This window comes from Hippichthys cyanospilos, chromosome 7, assembly GCF_059441005.1.
Source record: "Hippichthys cyanospilos isolate Australia breed blue-spotted pipefish chromosome 7, RoL_Hcya_1.0, whole genome shotgun sequence".
In the NCBI taxonomy this organism is placed as follows: domain Eukaryota; kingdom Metazoa; phylum Chordata; class Actinopteri; order Syngnathiformes; family Syngnathidae; genus Hippichthys; species Hippichthys cyanospilos.
The window spans coordinates 16,490,606-16,512,815 of NC_142375.1; the positions used below are offsets into that span (position 1 = coordinate 16,490,606).

The following is a 22,210-nucleotide window of genomic DNA, read 5'->3' on the forward strand; positions in this document are numbered from 1 at the left end:
GGTCGTTTTTCGGGCTTTTTCATGAGTATGAGGTGGTTTGAAATGGAGGACATGTTGACGTGTAACGTGCACGCGCGTGCCTCATCCCTCGCCGGTCTGCCAAACTTTGTTTTTTTTTTTCAACACCCACCAGAAAATGAATTTAAACTTGCATTTTGGTGGGTGTTAATTTAGTGTTGATTGTATCTCTTCCTGTGTCAAAACAACGCAAATGTTAGCGAATCTTACAGATTTTTGTCAGATATGTTTCAAGCACGATTTTTAAAATCGTTAGTGCGCGTTAAATATACAACAATTTAAAAAAACACAAACATTTATTGGATTATTTAACTATAAAAAATAGAAGAGGTGACTCAATGTAGCTTACGTAAATATGCACATACACATGCATGGCACGCATGTATGTCAAATGCAAAATTCTGGTGAATGTTTTGAAAGCACATTACTGTCATTATTGTTCTTGTTGCTATTTGTTATTGGACCGTTGAAATGTTTGAGGTGTCACCAAAGCTAAAATGTTCAGTATAAATGTAATTGATGCCATGAAATATATATTTTCACAAAAAGCTTGTTTTCTGTTTTCTTTTATTGTCTAAAACGGAGATTTGGGTGAGAAAAAACATTTGCACTGGTGATTTGTAAATCCTGGAATAAGATAAAAACAAATGTTTTGTGATAAAAGAAGACTGTCTAATCTTTCATTTGGTAGTTTCTTCGTTTACATGGTAACAAATCACAATATTCAGTGATGATTTTGTAACGATCAGTCATATCAGGTCGAGCACTCAGGTTTTCTCCCTCTTTTTATTTTATTTTTTTAATATCTTACATGAAAAGAGTACTTATATCAAACTACTGAGCCGCGTCACTTCACTTCTTTCTCCAACTGTGAGCACTACTGCTATCTACTGGTTATTTGCTGAATAACCGCAACAATCTGCATTCAATTCACTGACTTAGAATCAGCATTGAAAAACGTTTAGTTGGAAGTTGCATACATAATCACAAAAAGCATGTACGTATTGAAAAAAATGATACGAATGTATTCATTTAGTTTCATGTGTGTCAATTATTTAGTTGAAAAACAAGTCTGAAATGCATTTAAGTGTGAAAGTAAAAGGTATTTTGCTAGCTTGGTACAATGAGGAAACACTACTTTATTTTTTAAATAAGAACAGCCAAAACAAGATAGATCTTGTGTTGTTCAGGGACGAGAACTCTAGTGACGTTTTTATCAAGACGAGATCATAGCTCAAAATGACTTTCCAATTCGCTATTTCAAAGTAAAACAAAAGCAGTGATATTAGTAAGCATTTGATTTTAATCAACACAGTGCAACATTTCATGACATACAAGAAAATTTACATAGTGAAAAAAATGAAATTGTACAGGCTTGACTTTGACTATTGCTCACATGCAAAACCTTCATATTTCCTTATCAGGAGCTCCATGCCTAAACATGTTGGTCTGTGTTGTGGGGTTTGACACTCGGCAGGTGTAGGCCAATACTCGATCCAGGTTTTCTCTCCAAGAATATAGTGGAAGCTGAAGAGAAGGGTGTGAAAAGAAGTTTATTTTTCAAGTACACCATACAAAACCAGCCTTGATTTAAAAAAAAAAAAAGGCAATCATCTTAGGGTTTGCACACAGCGACATTCAAAGACTCACCTTTGTTTCTCGTCATCTCTGTGAATATCTTTAGATGAGCCCATGATCAAATAGGATTTCCCTATGTCCAATTCTAAAGCTTCTCTGCAGTGTGGATAACTGAGGAATGTGCGCAGTTTCCCTTGGGCACCCATATCTTTATTTCCTGTATTTGCAACATGGGAAAAGGAAGAAAATATGTTTATGGGAAAAGTAGCAGTAAAAGAACATAAATATTCTTCGAAAAAAAACATCATTGGAGATGAGCCAAAAGCTCCAACATCCAAATTTGGTCACTAGTTACTCGTATTGCAATTGGACAGTCCTGCAGCCAGTCAAGTATTTTCACAATTTATTGACTCATTTATAGTGTTGAAACTGGCATGCTCTTTTTGACTGTGCAATATTAGTGGTTCAATATACACATATTTTTTTTTCTTTTTTTCCTGAAATGTGATTGTTTTATAAAAATGTGAAGCTTTTGCCTGACACCAGTGATATCTACAACACAAAATGTTCATATTTTATAATTCAGTTAAAATCAAATCCTACCTTCTTTGATGACTTGTGTCACCCGGGCTGTGTAGATGTCAGTTGACAGACCGTCTTGAAATTGCTCTATTTGTATGCGGTACACTGACGACAGACAAGTTACATGTTATCCTCCTACTTTCTCAATCTCTCCACCATCTAATATGACAAATGAAATCAAAATAATGCATGTTCTCTTACCATAGTCTATCTTGCTGGTGGGGGTACTTTCACAAGATTTTTCTGCACGCAAATCATTACTGATTTCGCCCTTCTTTTGAAGACTACAATTCTCTGGACGGGGAAAAAAGAGAATATTTCAGTGGATGTAATGATGTGTTAGCCCTGCAAGAAGTCAAGCTTTCTTTTGTCCAGTCCAGCAGGATCTTACAGCTAATTGGTGACATATAATGCACATATAGTGATGGCAATTTAAAGAATACTTGGGGAAAAAATAGTCTATAGGTAACTTTTGCCATTCACATTGACTCATATGTGGCTCATGGCGAGATACTGAAAGTGAATAATGCTTTACAAAAAAATGTTCATTCAAAAACTTTGCCAGAATCCAACATCAACATTCATCATCATGTACTGACGTTGAAGCATTCTCACGTTCCTTCCTTTCAATGTATTTCTCACAAAATACACATTGATTGAACTGGAAGTTGTCTAATACCTTACCTTCAGCACAGGTACATTCATTCTTTGAGCAAAGTTTCAGAAGCTGACCAGCTCTTCTTTCCGGATGGTAGAACTTCACACAATGTGTCTCTACAAAAAGACAAGTAATTTGCTGTTGTTCTAATAAGCAAGCAGGTAATTTATTATCTCTATTTGGCTTGTTAGCTAGGTATCTAGCAGTTATCTAAGTAGCTAGCAATCAGCATCTCTCTAGCTACCAACTATCTAGCTAACAATCTGGCATCACTCTTGCTAGGTGGCTAGCAAGCATCTATCAAGCTAGCTAGAAGCTATTTAGCTGTCTGTATAATTTATAAAGAAAAATACATCATAATTTTGTCCGCATCGTATAACTACAAATCTGAGTCAGATGTTTCCGTGACTCACGATCATAGTACTCATAAACAGACACAGCAGCTGGTTGTAAGATGCCAACTTTCAGGGTTTGTATGATCCTGAAGCTGATTTCCTCAGGACGCTTATGAGAGACCTGTGAAGGTGGTTAAAAAAAAAAAAAAGTGAAGCAGATCTAAATGATCAAAAGCAAAGCAGGTGTCAAAAGCAAGGTGAAGAAATATCTGTCTTACTTTGTCTAGGTAGATGATGAGCGAGCCCTTCTCTGACAAGACTGTGTTCATCTCATATTTTGAAATAGTGGGGGCATGTCCTTTGGACAGCTATACGGAAACAGAAAATCAGCAAGTGCCCAAAGCTACAGTATGTTATTGTAACATTGTAATGTTTGTGAGGCCTCGTACCAAGCCCAGGTCCCTTTCGTCAACACGGAAGCCAGTCAACAAACCAATGTCCAAGATTGACATGGATGCATCATGCTCTTTGTTTTTATACCTGCCCAGACATCAGAAATCACATTATTTCATAATACATTGAAAACAATTCAAACAGTATTTGTAATATTTTCAACTGGATTGAGGTCCAAAAAAAAGATCAAACTAGCAACCTAAAAATTGCTAGTTCTTTTTTTTTTATTTTACTTACATAACTTCTATTTTTAGCTTGTAAATCTTCTCTTCTTCGTCAATTTTTTCTAGAAACACATGCCACACAGATGAGCAAATTTCATTTCATGATTTTATGCAAAGAACTGAAACATTCAGGCAGATGAGCACATCACCAAATACATTTAAAAATAGAAATATTAAAATTACCTGGGATAAGTTGCACCGACAGGGTAAATTTGTCACAGACACTTTGTTTTTCAGAAGGCAGGGCGTAATACAGCGACACCATCTGTTAGATTGACGACAGACAATTCAACGGCGGAACTCATTTTAAAAGGATGAAATTCACCTGTCACTTTTCCCATATAAAGATTAATTTGCATATACAGTGCACACACATTTATATTTACCGGTACAGACAGACAGACAGACATATAGATAGATAGATAGATAGATAGATAGATAGATAGATAGATAGATAGATAGATAGATAGATAGATAGATAGATAGATAGATAGATAGATAGATAGATAGATAGATAGATAGATAGATAGATAGATAGATAGATAGATAGATGGATGGATATAGATAGCTTTATATCTAAAGCGATAACTGGCTATTTCCAATAGCAGACCAGAGCATGGACAATTAGTTGACTTACTGTAAATGTTGCTTCTCCACTTCCTTCCGCTGTCACTTTCACATCTTGGTTAATGCTCTTCATCTATGGGTTAACAATGCACATAAAGCGTATAAATGACCAGATTTGGACTATCTATTGATGATGCTTTTCTTTCTTTTTTCTTTTCTTTAGATTTCCATTTTCATTTTTGGTAAACAAACAATCAAGATTTAGAAATTAGCAAGAAAATAAATAATAAGATATAAGGCATTCTCACTTCAGATGTCCTTGTGGCATGTTGGTTTTGTTTGTTGAAGTTAAATTTGAGAGGTCTTGATCTGCCCGGCACATCAACATCTACTTTCAAGTCATACTCGGGCTCTTTGGCGCTGGACCAGTATTCCGATATAGCTTGGTACACTATGATTGTAGCCTAAACAGAGGAAAACGAGAAAAAAAATGTATGATGTTGAGCCCAGATAACACAAATATTACCATAAAACCTTCTCTCACCTGAGTTGATCCATATCCTCCGCCCACCTTTCTTTGCTTTTGGAACCATCGGACCACGGGTCTTGCTTCTTCAAATGCCTTTAAGAACACATTAAAAGAAAAGTTTAAAATGTTTATAAGTTTATAAAGTACATTATATGTAGGAACTATCAACTACTGTCAAAAGAGGATTTCATTAAGTAAAATTCAGTGTGCTAAACTTTGACTTCATCATTGTTTCAAGGCTTGAAAAAAATAATTAATAAATAATAAAATAATTATTTATTTGAGAAGCAATTTCTGAATTATGAGGAGCAACCTGTCTGTCTAGACCAGGAGTCCTCAAGCAATAGCTTTGTTAAACAATACAAGTACAGTGGTACCTCGGTACTCGACCGCCTCTATACTCGACCAAATCGGTGCTCGACCAAAAAATTCAAGTAGATAATGCATCGGACCTCGAACAGATTTTCGGTTCTCGACTAGCCGAGCCGAGCCGAGCCGACCCGAACGCGCTCCTCGGCCCTTCTCGGCCAGCGGGTAAGCGCCAGTTCAACTCAGACCCCCAGCGGAGTAAGACGTTTGTTCGAGTATTTCTTCCCGGATTTAAACTTTTTCGTGTTGCTCTAGCCCTTAATAATGGATCCAAAGCAAGACAGTGATAAGGGGAAGGCAAAGAGGAAAACAATGAGGACCACTATTGAACCGAAGAAGGAAATTATAGCAAAATATGAACGTGGTGTACGAGTGTCCGACCTCGCGTCGCAGTTAGCTAGCGTCATCATGGAAGGAGTAACTCCCTCCCATCCTCTCCACATCCATTCCTGTATGCCATTAACCACTCTCCAAAACGTAAGTAAATTATACAAAACGGTTTATAATGCTTTATTTATCTTTATCTTTATCATGTACTGCTTGTGCACATTTACTTGTGCACACATACTTTCCATTATTTCTTATGGGAAAATTGGTTTCGGTGTTCGAACAAATCGGTGCTCGACCACCACCTCAGAACGGATTATGGTCGAGTACCGAGGTACCACTGTACACCAATTTGAGGAATGAACAATTGGCTGTCTTGATATGAATAGCACATTTCAAGTCCCATTGTTTACAGTATTGTCTAAAACAATTCCAGTTGGACAATTTCCAAACACAAATACATTTCAGTTTAAACTTAGCACTGGAGGTTTTGCTGTCCAATGTGCTTTCATGACAGGCAAATGCAAATTTTCCCTGTCAAATTGCAAACAAAAATGCTGACACATAGCCTTAAGATTTGCATTGATTTTGATGTAGCAATTGTGACAAGGTCAACCTGGAGCACAATTTACATTTAGAAAATGCCCCTATTTTTTCAGTTGTCCATATTAGTCAAATTCACTTACCCCGGCCTTGACCAAAGCCAGAAGAGCATAAGCTGTAGCCTCAAGTGTATAAATATGTCCCTTAGGCACCGGCCAATGGCTCAACTCTGCAACGAAAACATGCAATTTGTAAAATATTTTCCTCCTTAATTAATATTTATAATACATTTTCATCCAAACACAAGAAAACATGCAACAATCGGATACATTATTAGTTATTTTGATTATAACATATCCACTTTTTAATTCAATAAATTGTTCATGACATTGGTCATCACAATACCATGGCTACAAAGTGTCAGTAGCATTTACCCACAATACAAAAAAAAGTAAAAAAAAACAAAAACAAACATTCACCTGGGGAAACAAATTTGTAGAGAATTTCCTTGTTCAGCTTATCCATATTTGCTAAGGCATATGATGTTATGGCTACAGCATACGGGTTGACAAGGCTGGGCAGACGTTTTTCCAGGTAAGAAACAGCTTTACCTTCGCTATCTTCCAAACTCTGGATGGAAGGAGAAGAAGTAAGAAGTGTGAATCCATGAATTTTGCTCACTTGCAAATATAATGATTTGACTTGCCGCCATTAGCTAGAAGTATTGAACTTGTGTGTGTGCCTATTCAGTGGATTTAATGTTTCTGAATGATGGGAAAATGTCACTTCTATAGTATTCACATGTAGTACTCACAGTAACAGTGGCAGAGCAAAGTGCCTTTGACTCCTGCATTGCAATGAGATTGAAGGCTGTCATGGAGGCGTCTGAGTCTCCACCTCGCACATCACCCTACACACAAATAAAATAATGATAAAGCAAGGTTATCATCAGAATCTTTGGCAAAAAAATACAAATGGATTTCCTGCATTGCGAAATGATCGCCCTTACAATCATCTCGCCGTGAGCCACCGAGCCTACTTCTCGAAACATGCCATCAGGTTGCTGTGCATGGAGAATAAGAAATTTGACAGCATCACAGATCACATCTCTTTGCACTGCCACCAGCTGGTTGGACATGGAGAACACTTTGGCAACATAGGCTGTTAGCCTGCAAGACGAGAGGGCACATAGTTGCGTTCACGAGCGTCCACAAAACTCTTACTGTATTATTAAACGTATTACAGATACATTTTGTTTGTTTGTTTGACTCACCAGCTGCTACTACCCCGATTGGTCCACACAGAAAAAGAACCATCTTTCTTCCGGTAAGCAAGCTGATTTTTGTAGCCTGCGCACAAAACAGAAATCCCAAACGACTTGACATCAATACGTTTCGTTTTTAACTGTTAGATTTTTACTTAATCTATTTAATGCCCGTTCCTCAAACAATACACTGTGAACTTACCAGTCTTTATGTGTTGCAGGGCTTCATCACGTTTCTGAAAGCCTACAGTTTCCCACTGGTTGGTTTTGTCCAAATATATGGTTGCGATTACAGGCAGGGTCATGTGGATCATGTTTTGCTCTCCACATCCTCCAGGCTGATAAATTAGACTACCCATTGATGTCCCAGCAACGGCATTCTCCACCAGTATGCTAACTTGTTCTCTACCTGCATGCACACAGAGAGACACAGTTAAAAGCAAAGAAACACCAGTGTATATTATATTATTATTGCATAGTTTTTCATTTCATGTGTCAGAACAGGTTTTTGTAATTTTATAGAAATGAAGATTGCTGGAGACAAAATTTCTTACCCATCACAGAGATCTGTGTGACGGTGTCTGTGCCTGGTACTAGATCTTTTGTGGGAATTTGACTGTTGATAATGACTTCTTGTTTACCATCTACAGTGTACACAAACAGGTTAGGATATGAAGTGCCAAATTATTGAAACGTTACACGCAAGAATATTGTTCTTGCGAAAAAGTTGTAGTGGAATTTGGAAACTTACTTTTTCCCTTTTTAGCAGGGTCAAGCTCTATTATTTGAGGAGACTTAACCAGGACGCCTTCGGGCTATAGAAAACCAAACAAAAAAATATATATGAACGTTCATTTTAAAATGATTCAATTAGGAATGTTTGAGTACGGAGTGAGATTTGTATCGAAATAATCCACACAAATTCATTCGCGACTTTTACATGTTTTTCTTATGCACAAACACTTTCATCGCGTGTTTTTAAGATCCACAAATGTGTTCGCAATTTTCAAGCTTTTTCAATTACACGAGAGTATTCATACATGTTTTTTCAGATTCACAAATATATCCGCAATTTTCACGTGTTTGTTGCTAATTATGCGCATGCATTTATCACGACTTACCGTTTGTAAGTATTAAATTCCGCTTGTGAGAGGTCGAATGTGCGTTTTTGGAAAGGCTGGTACGCGCATTTATTTTTGAGACAAATATCACGCAGTTGCAAAACAGCAACCCCCCCAGGTCCTCTAAAATGCCCGTTCCGCTTCCGTCCGCTAGAAAGCAGTGTTGCTCTCGTGAATGAACATGAACACGCCGCATTCCATTTTCATTTAAAATTGAAAATTGAATGACAGAAAATGATTCGTGTTTAATATGCTTTAAAGATAAAAATATGATGCAAATCAATTTTCCAATGAACCAGAAATTACAAATTAGAAGAGTAGAAAATTGCCATTAGTTTCATAAAATTTGAAGGAAAACGCTGTAGTGGAATAGAGGTCTTTCTTTAAAATTATACGTCACTGTTTTCTTTTCTCTTGAATCCGATTACTGTTCTTGAACGATTCTAGTTCATCTGTAAATTTGGTTGGAAAAAAAAAAGTAGATTTTCATACTCAGTAAAAGTTCATCTAATTGGAAGCGCGGGTATTGCAACGCAATTTTGTTATAATACATAGAGACTAAGGCAGGCAAATTAGGCCTTATGCAGATGTGTTTGGTGGATGTCATGATATGTCACTCACAATAATGATAACAGCGGGGGACAATCACTCTGAATCATTGTAGTAATCAACCCATTGAACAAATCATATTCATTATCATCTGAAAAATACCTAAACAGCATCTTGCAAAACTGTGGGCGGAATTAATCAAGATTCAGCATTTCTGAAGCGACTCTCAAAAATTCTTTTACCACAACTTTCAGCTCCTTCAATATTCCATCAGCGAGATGTGAACCTCTCACAGCTGCTTTGACCTCAATGCCAAACTTTCCTTTCTCCATGGGGATGATGATAAAGGGGACGGCTAGTGTAGTTTGGGCCCCCATGTCGACCTCCTGCCTGAACTTTGAGCGCTTGGAGGCAGCACTACACACATGCGCTGTCTCAAACAGATCCACACGAACCTGGAACACAAATATGAAGAAAGGAGCTGAGGGATGGTCATACGCACGGTCAGGAAAAGCCTGTCTACCCTTTTAAATATGGATTCATCTTCACAAAGAGTAGAGGGAACACACACAGACTTACTGTGATTTCATCGGGGCTGTAGTTGTGGAGGATCGCCTTGATTTCAATCTGCTCTCCACGCACAGCAGAATATGGAAGCTTTAGGTCAATGAAGAAATCTTTGCGTACTATCACCTCTAAAGGTTTGCTGACACAGATTCCTATAAGATATTTCAGATTCAAAACAGGTTCGAAGGGCTTTCAGAGCCAGCAGGACATCATGCAGTATATTGTTTTGAAGGAAAATTTAAAATGAGTGGATCCTCACCGTGTGTTTTGGATAGACTAATACCCATGAACTGCCATGTTGTTATAGAGTCTTGCATGGGAACATAATTTAAATGTGATGTGGTGTCACTGAAACAAAGAGAAAAATAAAGATAATTTTGGATGAAGAGCATATCGTGTATGTGCAAGAAAGTATATATATCTAATTTATTTAAAACATAGTAGAGCCAAAGGCTATGGCAAACTTAATTTTGTGTATACAGTTGGACTGATTCTTCTTAGCTGTGTGTTCAGGCGTACTTTCCTAATAATGGGTTGGAATCTTTGATTGTATCGCAATACGACTCTGTGCTTTAGCCTTACGATTCAATTTAGAAATGATTTTTGATTCAAAACAATTCTCAATTCCAAATTGTTTGATTGACAATGATTTCTGCTTCAATCTATGAATATGTGAAGATTCATCATGAGCTTCTCCAGTCTGCTTAAAGTGTATTTTTTAAACACTGATTAGATTTTGAATTGTAAGAATAGTGCTCTTTCCCACTAAATAGTGTGTTTATTACTGTTTATTAAAAAAAAAAAAAATCAGTGATTTCACTCCCATCATTCTTTTCGACATAATGTATGTTAACTTTTGTAGGTGTTAGAAATCTCAACTTGATGAGTTATTTACAGTGATTAAAGTTTAATACATGGATGGACCGTTTATTTCTATCTGAGTTGGAAATACATTTGAATGCATCACATAGTTAGTGGCTAGTGGTATCGCTGGAGTATTGCGCTGTTGCAAACAATGACGTATTGATGTTGGTCGAGATGTGATGTCATGGAGGACTAAAGCTAGCCGCAAAGGCCACTTTCAAAATAAAAGTGGACTACAACCATGGCTTTGACTTATCAATTCTGAGAACGTTGATTCTTTTGCGAATGTATTTTTGTCACACCTCTTTTACTTAATATGCATTAAATGTATACATATACATTATAGATGAATTCCCTTACCAGTTAGGTGTTTGTTTAGGACAAGCAGGCAATTTGATATCGGACCAAAGCCAACTTTCGGGGAAATTTGTGCGGGTAACAATCTCGATGTTGTCCATGTAAATGTGATCGCTCTTCTCACCTTGAAAAGATGTTTCAAAAAGAGTCATATGACAGAGTGACTTCACTTGGCTATGGATTGCGTCCCCATGCGTCCCTCTCTTACTTCGAGCTATTTCAAGTATATCTCGCTTCATCTCATCTCTCTGGCCTTGCAGCTCCTTGCAGCAAAACAGGAAGGCCTCAACACAAGCCGCTCCATCAGTAATGTACTCGCTGCGTGTTTCACAAGTGTACGAGAGAAGAGTTTCCGCCATGCCATCCAAACAACAGCCCTTCTGTTGACCTTCATATTTACTTGCTGAAATAAAGAAAACGGGAAAGACACAGAGGCCACAGTCAGTATCGTCTTGACTATATGACATTTAATGCTATTGCATTTCTTTTCAAATTTTTTATTCCATTGTCTGATCCTTACCTAAGGTTGTAGTAACCTGTAGCAGAGTTGAAGCTCTTTTCCTCCGACTAGGTGCTGGACATTTATGTTCTGGAAATGTAACACAGCGTAATCATGATAATGACTTAGATAAAACGAGCTCTATAAAAGTCGATCAAGTCTGTTGAGCATCTGCAAAGTGATGCAGCAAACCAGTCAGTCCATTAAGGTAAACCATTTAACATGAAATAATAATAATAATAATAATAATAATAATAATAATAATAATAATAATAATAATAATAATAATAATAATAATAATAATAGAGTCATTGGCATACAAAAGTTTTATTTTCCCCACCATAAATAATTCTGTGTGGAAGTTGCTTTGGAGTTACCTATTTTTCATTTTTTCTTTTTTTTTAAACAATTTTTCTCATGTTGTGAATCTTAATGTGTTGGCTTTTTAATACATTTTCATGTTATACTTTTATCGTAATTTTTTTTTTAACAGAGTCAAAATATAGCATTTTCAAATTGTCTATACTGTTCTATTGGCAGATAGGCTCATAGTAATGCTTAAGCACCTAGCATACATACAAATATACATAAATATATACATATATACATATGAACAACGTGAAAATATTACATCACACTGTACCTTACAGAAGCTGTGTGCATTTTGTTAATCTATTCAGGAATAGAAAAGTTCTCAGCTGAAGATGAAAAATGAGCATGACTCCTTTTATGTTTTCACTAGATCGTTATTTTGTGTTATTTTATCTTGCCCCGTTCTTGATATCACACTAAAAGTTTGGATCTGGGTCTGAAAGCGTTTGAAATCCCGCTTTAAACGGATACCTAAAGTACAGTCAACAGGAAAGACAACTAAATCTGTCACCTTGTCGGTAAGGGGTTCCTTGTGCAGCGTTGGTCTCAAACACCAGCCCAGCATCATAGAACACACTCATTGCATCCTTGCCTCCACCTGGTGTGCAACCTGGGTCTTGCTTCTCCACAGTTTCCCATACCTGGTAAGCGATAACCAAAACAATTATGGAGATCCCTAAAAGTATGAAAAACATCTGGCAGCACTGATCTTGATATACACCAAACAAAGAAGCCCAAAGAGATGACCTTTTTCTGGGTCAGACGATACTTCTTGTTCAGAACGTAAACGCCTTTGTCAACCGCCACAAGGCCCACGGTTGCTTCAGGGTCTCCAATGACCTTTAGGCCAAACATCTTGCGGGGTTCAAAGGATGGTGCCGGTATTGCTGATTCCAGTTTGAGCTAAATAAATGAGGGGATTTAATACGACATAGATATCTATTTTTGACCTTGCTCTTAGCTTCAATGTCATTTTACCGTGCCCATGCAAGAGTCCTTGACATCCACCCAAACAGAGTCCGAGACCACTTCGTTGTCATTCGGTCGGTAGTAAGCTACAATACGGAATGATGGCAGCATGTCTTTGGTGATGGGAATGATGACGGAGATCAGAACTTGGCCTATGGTCCTGTGACGGCCAAATTTCACCAGTTGTCCTCTACTAATGACCTTAAGAGACAAACATCAGCGTTCAGCTATGGAAATGACTGTCAAACACGCACGGGCATTAAACACCTCTCACCAAGTATGTGATGTCAGTATCTCGAGTTGGTGGCTTGTTAAGATTGAGGTTGATTTTCAGGTTATCTCCCAAGTCTAGCTCAGCTGTGTCCACACCTGTAACGGTTACGCTTTTATGATGACATGCTGAAATTGCTTCTGCGTTGTAGTATAATTGATGATGATGACATCCTTTTACCGATGTGGATGTAATTTTTGCTTTTGGTGTTATAAGGGAGGGCATCCATTCTCGCCTTTGCTTGCCTCTCTCTGAGTATTTTAGGATCATTGGTCCATGCCTGCAGTAGATTAGACAAACGGTGGTAATCCATGTGAGATGTCAATCACAAAAACCGACATGAAGTGTTTGTCCACATCCCTATTTTTCACCTGCACTTAACACAGGAAAGAGACTTACTTCGATCGTCAAACTGGCGTCCCTTGCGACTGTATTGACAGTGAGCTTGGCAATGCCGTTGTCGGAAGTGAAGCCTTGCACTTCACCCGGGTTCACCACCACAGGAACGCCTCGTGCTGGGGTTTCATCAGGATTCACAACCTTAAGCTGCCTCCCAAGACACACAAAAACTGCTTTTTCAACATTTACTTGTTTTTCATTCTATAGTATTACTGTAACCAAGTTGTATCAGTTTGAAACTCAAAGAAAAAAAATCTTATATTTTTAACTTGACAGTTTAGAATGATAATGACTGTGCGATAATTTAACAGCATCACATGAAAATGTCACCAATAATAATCCAAGAGCGGCATTGCATCATGATTACAACCATTTAGAATACTGTGTTCTAGAAGCCATCTAACGTATTAAAAAATCTTATTGTTGTTTTGTTGTACATAGGGATGTCAAATAACAGATAAACTGCAATTAATTACACTTTTTTTTCATCATATTAATTTTAATTTTCATACATTTTTTAAATCTATAAAGGAAAATGTTAAAACGGAAGAGCGTGTGCGAGTTGTTGGCCCAATGAATGGTAAATTTGCATTTGTAAATATAAGCATTAATAAAAGTGTAAAAAAAAAAAAGAAAAAGCTAAGTTAAAAAAAAGCATTTTTCTGCCCGACGATCAGAACTAAAGGTTGCAACCGGCACTTGGAACTTGTACCAAATACCGCTGAAGGTAAATGGCTACAACTACATCTGTTAATACATGTTTTGATGATACATATCAATCTTTTGATCCGCCACAATAACACATTTAATCTAAAAATAAAAGATTAAAACCAAATTTATTAGATCAATACATTCCTGATAATTAATCCCTCATTTTTTCATCTCTTGATAACGATAGTTGAAAGTAAATATGTACTTTACCGTAACATCAAAGGACATTCCTGGTTTGAAATATTTTGGCGTCTTTGTGAATTGGATGGTGTAAGGAGATGTGACAATCTGGATACCTCTCAACTCTGCTTCTACCATTTCACTACCTGTGAACGTAAATTGAAGACACACAAAAAAGCATATTTACACTCAACTTACACTGAACTATGATTGCTTGCTAAAGAATCATTCTTAAATAATAAATCATACAGAACATTTTCTTACCACTCAGAGTCATTACGCTGACAGACACAAATATGTGACTTCCCACCAAATCATCAATGTTTGGAACGGTTCGAGTTATCTGAGCTCTCTTAAGTGTGGCCACCCCATGGCCTGTTTCAATCTAAAGATCCAAAACACAAATGAAAAAATAGGTCAATATACTGTATGTGAGCTGCAGTATTTGAGCTCAGTCATTGAGTTAGCTTGTGTTTGTACAGTTTAGTCAGTCTAACTCTATTTATATGTACATTGTTTGTGTTCCTCAATCAATAAAATGAATGCCTCTAGATAATTTATGAGTTATTTTTGGAAAGAAGTTTAATTGGGTCACAGGTTCCATCCACGTTCTGTTATGTTGGCAGTTCTTTGCCATTGATTCTGCAGAGAATAATATTAAAATCAAATTTTAATTGATCACCGATAGTCCCCAGTGAAGAAAATAAATATGTATCTTACATATCACAGTGATTCTCAGCCTTCAAGCCAAGTAGTCCGTAGTTTTAGGTGGGGAAAAAAAGTGTGTCTGATTTATTAAACTTTGGAACACTATTTTTAGGGTTACATGGTGCTATCTTGGCATCTTTTGTAAAGCAACGCCAGAAGGTCGACCATGTATCATAATTTGTTTTATTTCTGGCTCATTTAACGTCTCTACAGATTTGTATGAAACTCAACAAAATAAACACAATGTTTTTCAAATGAGACACCATGACACAATTTAGCCATAAGTTGCTTTGTGTTCCAATTCATTTGCTCTTAATTTGAAAAGAAAACACCTGTATTGTTTCAGTCATAGCATTAAAAATGTTAAATTAGATTTGCTGACACCTGCATTGCCAATTTAAAGTATAATTTTAAAGAGTGCCTTCACATAACCCCTGGGATACTGGTTATACCCATTTGAGAACCACTGATCTAACACGCTGTACTGTCATTGGTGTCCTGCAGATGCCAGATTTTTGGTAAATTTGTGTGCAGTGTTAAATTTATTATAGTATGTACCTACCGGCACTCTCTGAAGAGATTCAGGAAAGCTCCTCTTTTCGCCATCCTTTAGAAACCCAAACACCACAAAGGCCGTCCCGTCTACCTCTTCACCAAACAGATACCTGGACGAGAAGTTCAAACAATGATCGTCAAAGGATGTTAAACAATGTGACTCATTTTTTTGCACCAAAAAAAAACCCGTTGCCTTACGTGGCTCGGATGTCGACCGCAAACTCATCACTATCCTTGTAGAAGAAGGGAACCAAAGGCGTTAATTTGACCTCAAAACTGGGGAGCACTGAAATTAATGAAAACATTTTATTGTTACAAATTGGATATAAAGTAATACGCTTTTGTGTGAAAGAATTCACAATATTGTAGGCTCTCACCATACTCTTTGACTTCAAACTCTGCGTAGAAGCTCTGCTGAGGATGACTTTGGAACTTGGCAACTATTTTCCACAATCCGGGACTACACACAGAAATTCAAAAAGGTTTTTCAAAACGTCTGGAAGAGTATGCATTTAATGTTGTACAATTTACATGTATATATGAAAAATAGAGTACTGTATATATAAATGTCATTTTTGAGAAACACAGAATATATGCCAAAAATGGAATATGAAAAATTCACCTGACGATCTCAGCAAGCTTGAAGTTTCCAGAGTAAATCCCTGACTTCAGAAAGACTGACTCAAGAGGCAAAACGATGTCTTCAGGCGTCTAGGAATAAAGAACATTGAACAAACTTGACAAAAACAATGACAAAGGAATGGGATTATCTGATACTGATTAGTGATTGGCTCTTCCTAACAATACATCTTGAACTACACAAGTGTAACTTCATACATCTCCGCAAAAGGCCCACCTACGATCGGGTTTGTTCAAATAAAATACAATTACGCACACTTGTCATGCAGAGCCTGTTTCTTATATCACCTTAAAATTTCTACTATAGGCTGAAGGTTAACACTAGGGTGACCATATTTTCAGAATTACAAACCAGACCACTACAATCTCACGGAAACTCAAAAATGCAACAAATTCTCACCATGAGCTGTTCATAACAACCTGAACCTTGGGTCATTCCTCTTTTATTTTTAATGCTCCCCTGTACCCCTGTATTTCTATAAACGTTGGAGCTCTTCTTCTGCGTGAGTAATCATTTCCACCCCTGTTCTCAGGGGCCCCTACTTTGCATGTTTTAGATATTTCCAACAACTGCTTCAAATGATCATAACCAAGCTGCTGCAAAGCTTGCTAATTACATGTGATTTACCAGCTACAAAAGGGCTCACTTGATTATCAGATTCCTAAAAAATCTCATGGTGTTTTTCTGTCCAGTAGCTGTCTGTTCAGCTATTGAGAGTATTTTCAATAAAAATGCTAACCATCATCTCAATGACTATGGCGGCGGCATCTGCATGATTTTGATTATCTCTCTCGATAGGTTCCATGCTTGGTGTCACTCCAAACATCCTGTAGTTCACTAGAAGAAAACAAAACAAGTTTTACAAACATACATACATACATATATATCCACATGGCTGATATTGACTTGCTTTGCTCACCTGTGCTGTCAGGAGTGTAAAGATTTTTGTCCGTCTGGATGAAGATGTATCCTGACTGGAAAGTGACTAACACCACTTTCTCCAACAGTCGATCAGGGAATTGAGCTTGCAGGTACACATATTGCTTCATGTTGGGGTCTGCAATAAAGTCTGCTGCAGGGATCTAATGAGTAAGAAAGACAACATAGGAAAGACAGATATATTTTATTAAAGTGCACAGAGATAAAATATACTCTGGTGACCGTTCTTTACCAAAATTTGTCCAAAGCCTTGGAAGTTATTGGCACTATTAAGGGTCACGGATGCACCCAAGCCAAGTTTCTTTGTCTTGGTTGGATGGTTCATTACGTTGATGTCCACTTTTATGTCGCCCCCAGTGCAGTCTTGACACTCCACAAAAATGTTTTCTGCTGCTCCTATCCGCAACAGGTTTGGGGAAGACATCACCTTCCTGCAGCATGTTAGAGGGAGAAATGTTAGAAGCTAAGGATACAGTAATTCTATGTATACTCTTGGTCAAAGCTTAAACAACACAACAAATACAACAAATACAACACCAACACAATATAATCAAAGTAGCAGAGCCTTGTCAAGCAATCAAATTTCATGACGGTAATTTTATAATTGAACTAAATGTTAGAAACAACATATCCACTATTGGTTTTCATTGGACACTGTAATGCTTTGTGAAGTGCTTTTAAAAACAGATTTACTGAATCCCCTTGTCTGTTTTATCATTTTTGACTCTGCAGTTCGATTTGTTTAATGAACATTAACAAATGCGTTATCCTTTCCTTTACCATCCCTTTCTTATGATTTTGATGGTACAACCCTTATCTGAGCAACTCATGATTGTGTGTAAGGACAACCTCTCTCGCACTCACCCTGACATGCACTCTGCAAATACTGAGTCAGCTATTGATTCTAAGGCCTAAAATCATGCATTTGATAAGTACAGAATTTCAACACTGCAATGTTTACCTTATTGATGCGCTGAAACAAATAAAGTTTATATGCCCGGCAATATTTGATCTAATTACCTTGACTTGTGGAACTCCAAACTAGTGGTCTGATAATAGTTATGTAAACGGGTGAAGCCAATATTTACAGTTCTTAAACCTTGTTAATCAGTCATAAACACAGTGAGAATTAAATCAACTGATCCAGCTTCATGATAGATAGATAGCTAGATAGATAGATAGATAGATAGATAGATAGATAGATAGATAGATAGATAGATAGATAGATAGATAGTGCAGCAACATCATTTACATATTAATAAACATTAATGATCCTAAAAGAGATCTTTGTGGTTTTCTCTGACTTTATGGCACTTAAACTTATACATTGCAGTCATCTCTGCACATAATTATTGAGCCACTTCAGAGCCTGGCCATAGAATGCATAAAAAATGACATTATTGACAGCATCAAAAGCTTTTAAATATTTGTGAAAATTACCACAGGAAAACTCTTGTCTCAAGCGATTAATTCTTGTCAACTAGTAAGGGAATCATGTGAAGAGAATGATTTTTAGTCACATGCACCTAGTGAGTCCAGACATTGTCGTCATGAAAAATGAATTGGAGAAAACAAAGTTTTTTTCACATTTTTTTCCATAACCGCAGATACTATGAGACGGTTTTGTTGAAAGCGTTAAAAGGTCAAAGGTCGAGTCTACTTACATTGGAGCACCTTAAAAGGTCAAAGGTCGAGTCTACTTACATTGGAGCACCATCAGCCGAAGATGATAAATAGGCAAAGGCCAGTGAGGCCAGCAGCCACAGAGGAGTTGCAAACATGATCTCCCCGATCCGGAACTGCTGTCGATGTAGACTTCAGCCCTGCAATGCTCCCCTTTTATAGTCCTCTCAAGCAGTCTCCTCCCAATAGGTCCACATAGGTAACGCAACAAAATTTCCCGGCAGCAGTTGCCAAACTGAGTACAGCAAAGGACCACGAAGAATAAACATTTAAAAATCAATGGCATTTTCAACTGTTTTTCATCAAAATGAAAAATGGAATACACAACTGTCTAAATTAACACAATAATTAAGGAAGGTATGTTTGGATTTGATGTCAGTTTGTGAACGTCAGTTTTATAAATACATTTGGTTTTACATAATTTATATTTGTTTAACAAGAATTCAGTTGCAACATATATATGTGAAGTTTATACATTTCCGTTTGTTTTATCCAGGTTGCTTATTCCAAGGACATGCTTCTTAGATTAATTTTATATATCCAATAGTCAATGGAAATAAAGATTGAACAACAGATCCAACAAACACTTTTTGAAATTCAAGTGTGCATTTGTATTTGCTACAGACGTTCAAGTTGATGTTCATTTTTTGAGCCTGCCGGGTCAATATGGTTTTTTTCAACATGCCCAAGCACACAAGGTTAACGTTGTGTAATCATTGGCAAACATTTTTGGGGAGTTTCAGCATCATGGAAAGTTCTCTGATGACAACTGTGTGCTTAGCGAAGGGAAACAACAATCAAATGATTTCCCAAAAATTGCTTCATTGATCAATGAGGTCTTTTGATAAATATTCAAAAACTTATACATGACTTTTATCCTTTATAATTAATGAACCTTCTGTTTCAGCTTGAGAAAAAAAAACTGTAGAGCATGCCAGAAAAAGAACCTTCTTGAGTCTGACTTTTATAACGTTTCTTTTCTTTTCTTACATGAATAAAGATGAAATCACATTTACTCACTTTTTAAAACTTCAACAAATCATGGCTATGAGCAAACATGCTGCAACCTGCATAACACAGTTAGTTAGTTAGTTAGTTAGTTAGTTAGTGGTCCTGTGGCGCCCTCTAGTGACCTTTCTCACTTACATCGTGTGTAGAAGACGGTCTGATTGAAAACGTCAGTTACTGTAAATGTTCTTTGCCAGCAGAAACTCGGCAGTCAAAATAAAAACACACAAACAACAACTACTTGCAGCGTTTTTGTATTGCAGCATTTTTTTCGCAGTTAATAAGTGTCTTGAGTTTTTTTTTTTTTTTTTAGGGAGTTTGCATTAACATGTTTTTATTTTTTATTTACATAACTAGTGTTCGTTCGGTAATATGGTGATTGAACGCGCTGTCCCTCTGCAAATAACGAATGAAAAACAAATGCATGAAATAAAACAAAAAGTGGCTGTCTAACAAGGGAATGATAGACGCTTGTGATTGGTCGACATGATTCACGTGATCTGCTTTATTTCCATATGCACGTTCAGGTAGCGTAGTACCAAATAGTTTCGGTTGTGCTGAGGGCGTGTCGCCGTCTCTGAATCTTCGGTAACGTCTTGAAACAAGGACTCCTAAAAACGCCCGGCTCCATTTCACCTGGACGAGTTCCCGGCTGTTGGACAGGTAAATTTTTCTCAAGTAGCATCGTAGATCTTAATTGTTGACCTCCAACAAAGAAGACTGGCGAGTGGCGGCGAGGGACTCATGGGTTCCTCCTACTTCTCGTGGCGGATCCTGGTAGTCAGCTGAGCGAACAGGTGGAGCAGGATGGGCTGCATTCCTTCCTGGGCCTCGCCCGCAGAAAAGTATCCCGATCGCGGCCAGGCAGCACTGCTATCAGGCTAACAGAAATAGTTTTTATGCACACACTTGAGTGGATAAGCGGCTCTGAAAAATGGATCATCTTTTTCTAGAACGGATATCGTCCTTTCTTTAGTGAACTAAAAGTCCTTTTAATGTAGTCCATTGTGACATAATTAAAAGGCCGATGACTACAAAACGTCAGTGCATCATTTTTGCGAGCCAACCTATTTCACACAGAATGAAATAGAGGTAAAAAGGGTTTCAACTGTTTTTAATATTAATTGGAACTGTTCAACATGTCTGTCCTCCGACATTTTTGAAACCAATAGAACTCAGGCAGTTTTCCAGGCTCCAGAGCCAATATGGTGCCCTAAGTTCGATTTGATTTAGTAAACCCCCCCAAAGACAGTTTACATCAGCTTACACGAGAAGTTGAATTTTTAACTTTGCCTTTAATTGGATGTCACACAATAAAATTAATCATTTTCTTTATTTCATCCCTGCTGCGTTACTGCCAAACAAATCATGAGTCACTTGCTGTTTTTTTTTTTTTTTAATTAGATCACCTTGCTCCTCTTCCCTTATTTGTTTGAATTTCAACCTTTCTTTTTCAATGAAATTTAGAGTTAATACTGTAGAAATAATTCATTTGAATATAACTTCCTTGAAGGTGAATTTGACCCGAGTTTTGGAGCTCTCTCGTGTCCGGCAACCTTAACATCTGACTGCACTGCCTGAGCCGGCTTGCCAGGCTCAATGTGAAAGCTAAAAATAAATAAAAAAAAATCTCTATTTGTGGGTCTAGGATCAGTAATTCCCAAATTCTGCATACACTTTCCAGAATAGGTGTATGTGAGCATCGTGTTGTGAAAATGCAATTTAAAATTGATCCAATCAATATTAGTGGACACAGTATTCAATTGTGACAGGTGTCCTTCAGCATGATAACGCAGGCATCCTTCCCGCCATTGGTGCCAGCACTCATCTCCACTGTGGTTCTGCTCCTCGGCTTGCCGTTGCTACTTCTGCTGTGTGTCATCAAGAGGAAAAGGAGAATGGAGGGAACCTACCGTCCAAGCGCTGAAGAGAGGAAACAAGCGAGAGCATCTGGATCTGAAAAAAACGGCTTGCCTTTCCCTTTACCCAAAGAAGAACGCCTCATATGATGTCATCTCATCTGTCTGGATTAATACACCCTCACTTCTGCTGATGGTCCATTCTCATATTTTGCACAAGACATCTTCTGACATACCACATGCTTCTTTTTTTTTTTTTCCTAAATGTTCACTCATTGGACTAAAGCAGGGGTGTCCAAATCCGGTCCTCAAAGGCCGGGAACCTGCATGTTTTCTAGGTTTTTTCCCCGACACACCTGATTCAAATGATCAGGTCATCAGCAAGCTCAGCAGAAGCCCGATAATGATCCTGATCATTTGAATCAGGTGTGTCAGGGAAGAAACCTGGAAAACATGCAGGACAGCAGCCCTCGAGGACCCAAGTTGGACACTCCTGGACTAAAGAGACTATC

General features: G+C 37.5%; 1 protein-coding gene and 1 long non-coding RNA gene across 2 annotated transcripts; both read right to left on the bottom strand.

The window, feature by feature from the left end:
• Positions 1-1,301: 1,301 nt before the first annotated feature.
• On the bottom strand, positions 1,302-18,954 carry LOC148421296 (complement C3-like). Its single transcript, XM_088420310.1, has 43 exons — positions 18,853-18,954; positions 17,381-17,579; positions 17,129-17,291; positions 16,949-17,046; positions 16,192-16,280; positions 15,947-16,029; positions 15,768-15,855; positions 15,577-15,679; positions 14,571-14,691; positions 14,337-14,452; positions 13,416-13,562; positions 13,197-13,296; positions 13,020-13,114; positions 12,755-12,946; positions 12,524-12,679; positions 12,288-12,417; positions 11,426-11,494; positions 11,114-11,308; positions 10,909-11,029; positions 9,944-10,032; positions 9,697-9,836; positions 9,360-9,572; positions 8,199-8,262; positions 8,002-8,091; positions 7,650-7,856; positions 7,457-7,532; positions 7,193-7,352; positions 6,998-7,093; positions 6,663-6,813; positions 6,327-6,412; positions 4,960-5,037; positions 4,724-4,879; positions 4,486-4,548; positions 4,032-4,113; positions 3,862-3,910; positions 3,621-3,711; positions 3,450-3,539; positions 3,250-3,352; positions 2,863-2,952; positions 2,380-2,472; positions 2,200-2,283; positions 1,669-1,813; positions 1,302-1,545 (listed from the first exon to the last, which is right to left on the bottom strand). Exons 1-43 carry the CDS (start codon positions 18,927-18,929, stop codon positions 1,404-1,406), a joined length of 4,980 nt encoding a protein of 1,659 aa, XP_088276436.1. The 5' UTR covers positions 18,930-18,954; the 3' UTR covers positions 1,302-1,403.
• A 1,362-nt stretch (positions 18,955-20,316) lies between these two features.
• On the bottom strand, positions 20,317-22,019 carry LOC148421297 (uncharacterized). The gene is made up of 2 exons (XR_015866276.1): positions 21,753-22,019; positions 20,317-20,720 (listed from the first exon to the last, which is right to left on the bottom strand). It is a non-coding gene; the product is annotated as an uncharacterized LOC148421297 (long non-coding RNA).
• Between the last annotated feature and the right edge of the window lie 191 nt (positions 22,020-22,210).

Bases quoted from the DNA above. Each gene is read 5' to 3' on its own strand.
- LOC148421296 (XM_088420310.1), bottom strand. From the start codon at position 18,929: ATGTTTGCAACTCCTCTGTGGCTGCTGGCCTCACTGGCCTTTGCCTAT. The intron at 8,263-9,359 runs GTAAAAGAATTT...GGTTTTCTATAG, and splicing joins TGAAGGAGCTGAAAGTTGTG to CCCGAAGGCGTCCTGGTTAA. The intron at 8,092-8,198 runs GTAAGTTTCCAA...TGTACACTGTAG, and splicing joins CCCTGCTAAAAAGGGAAAAA to ATGGTAAACAAGAAGTCATT.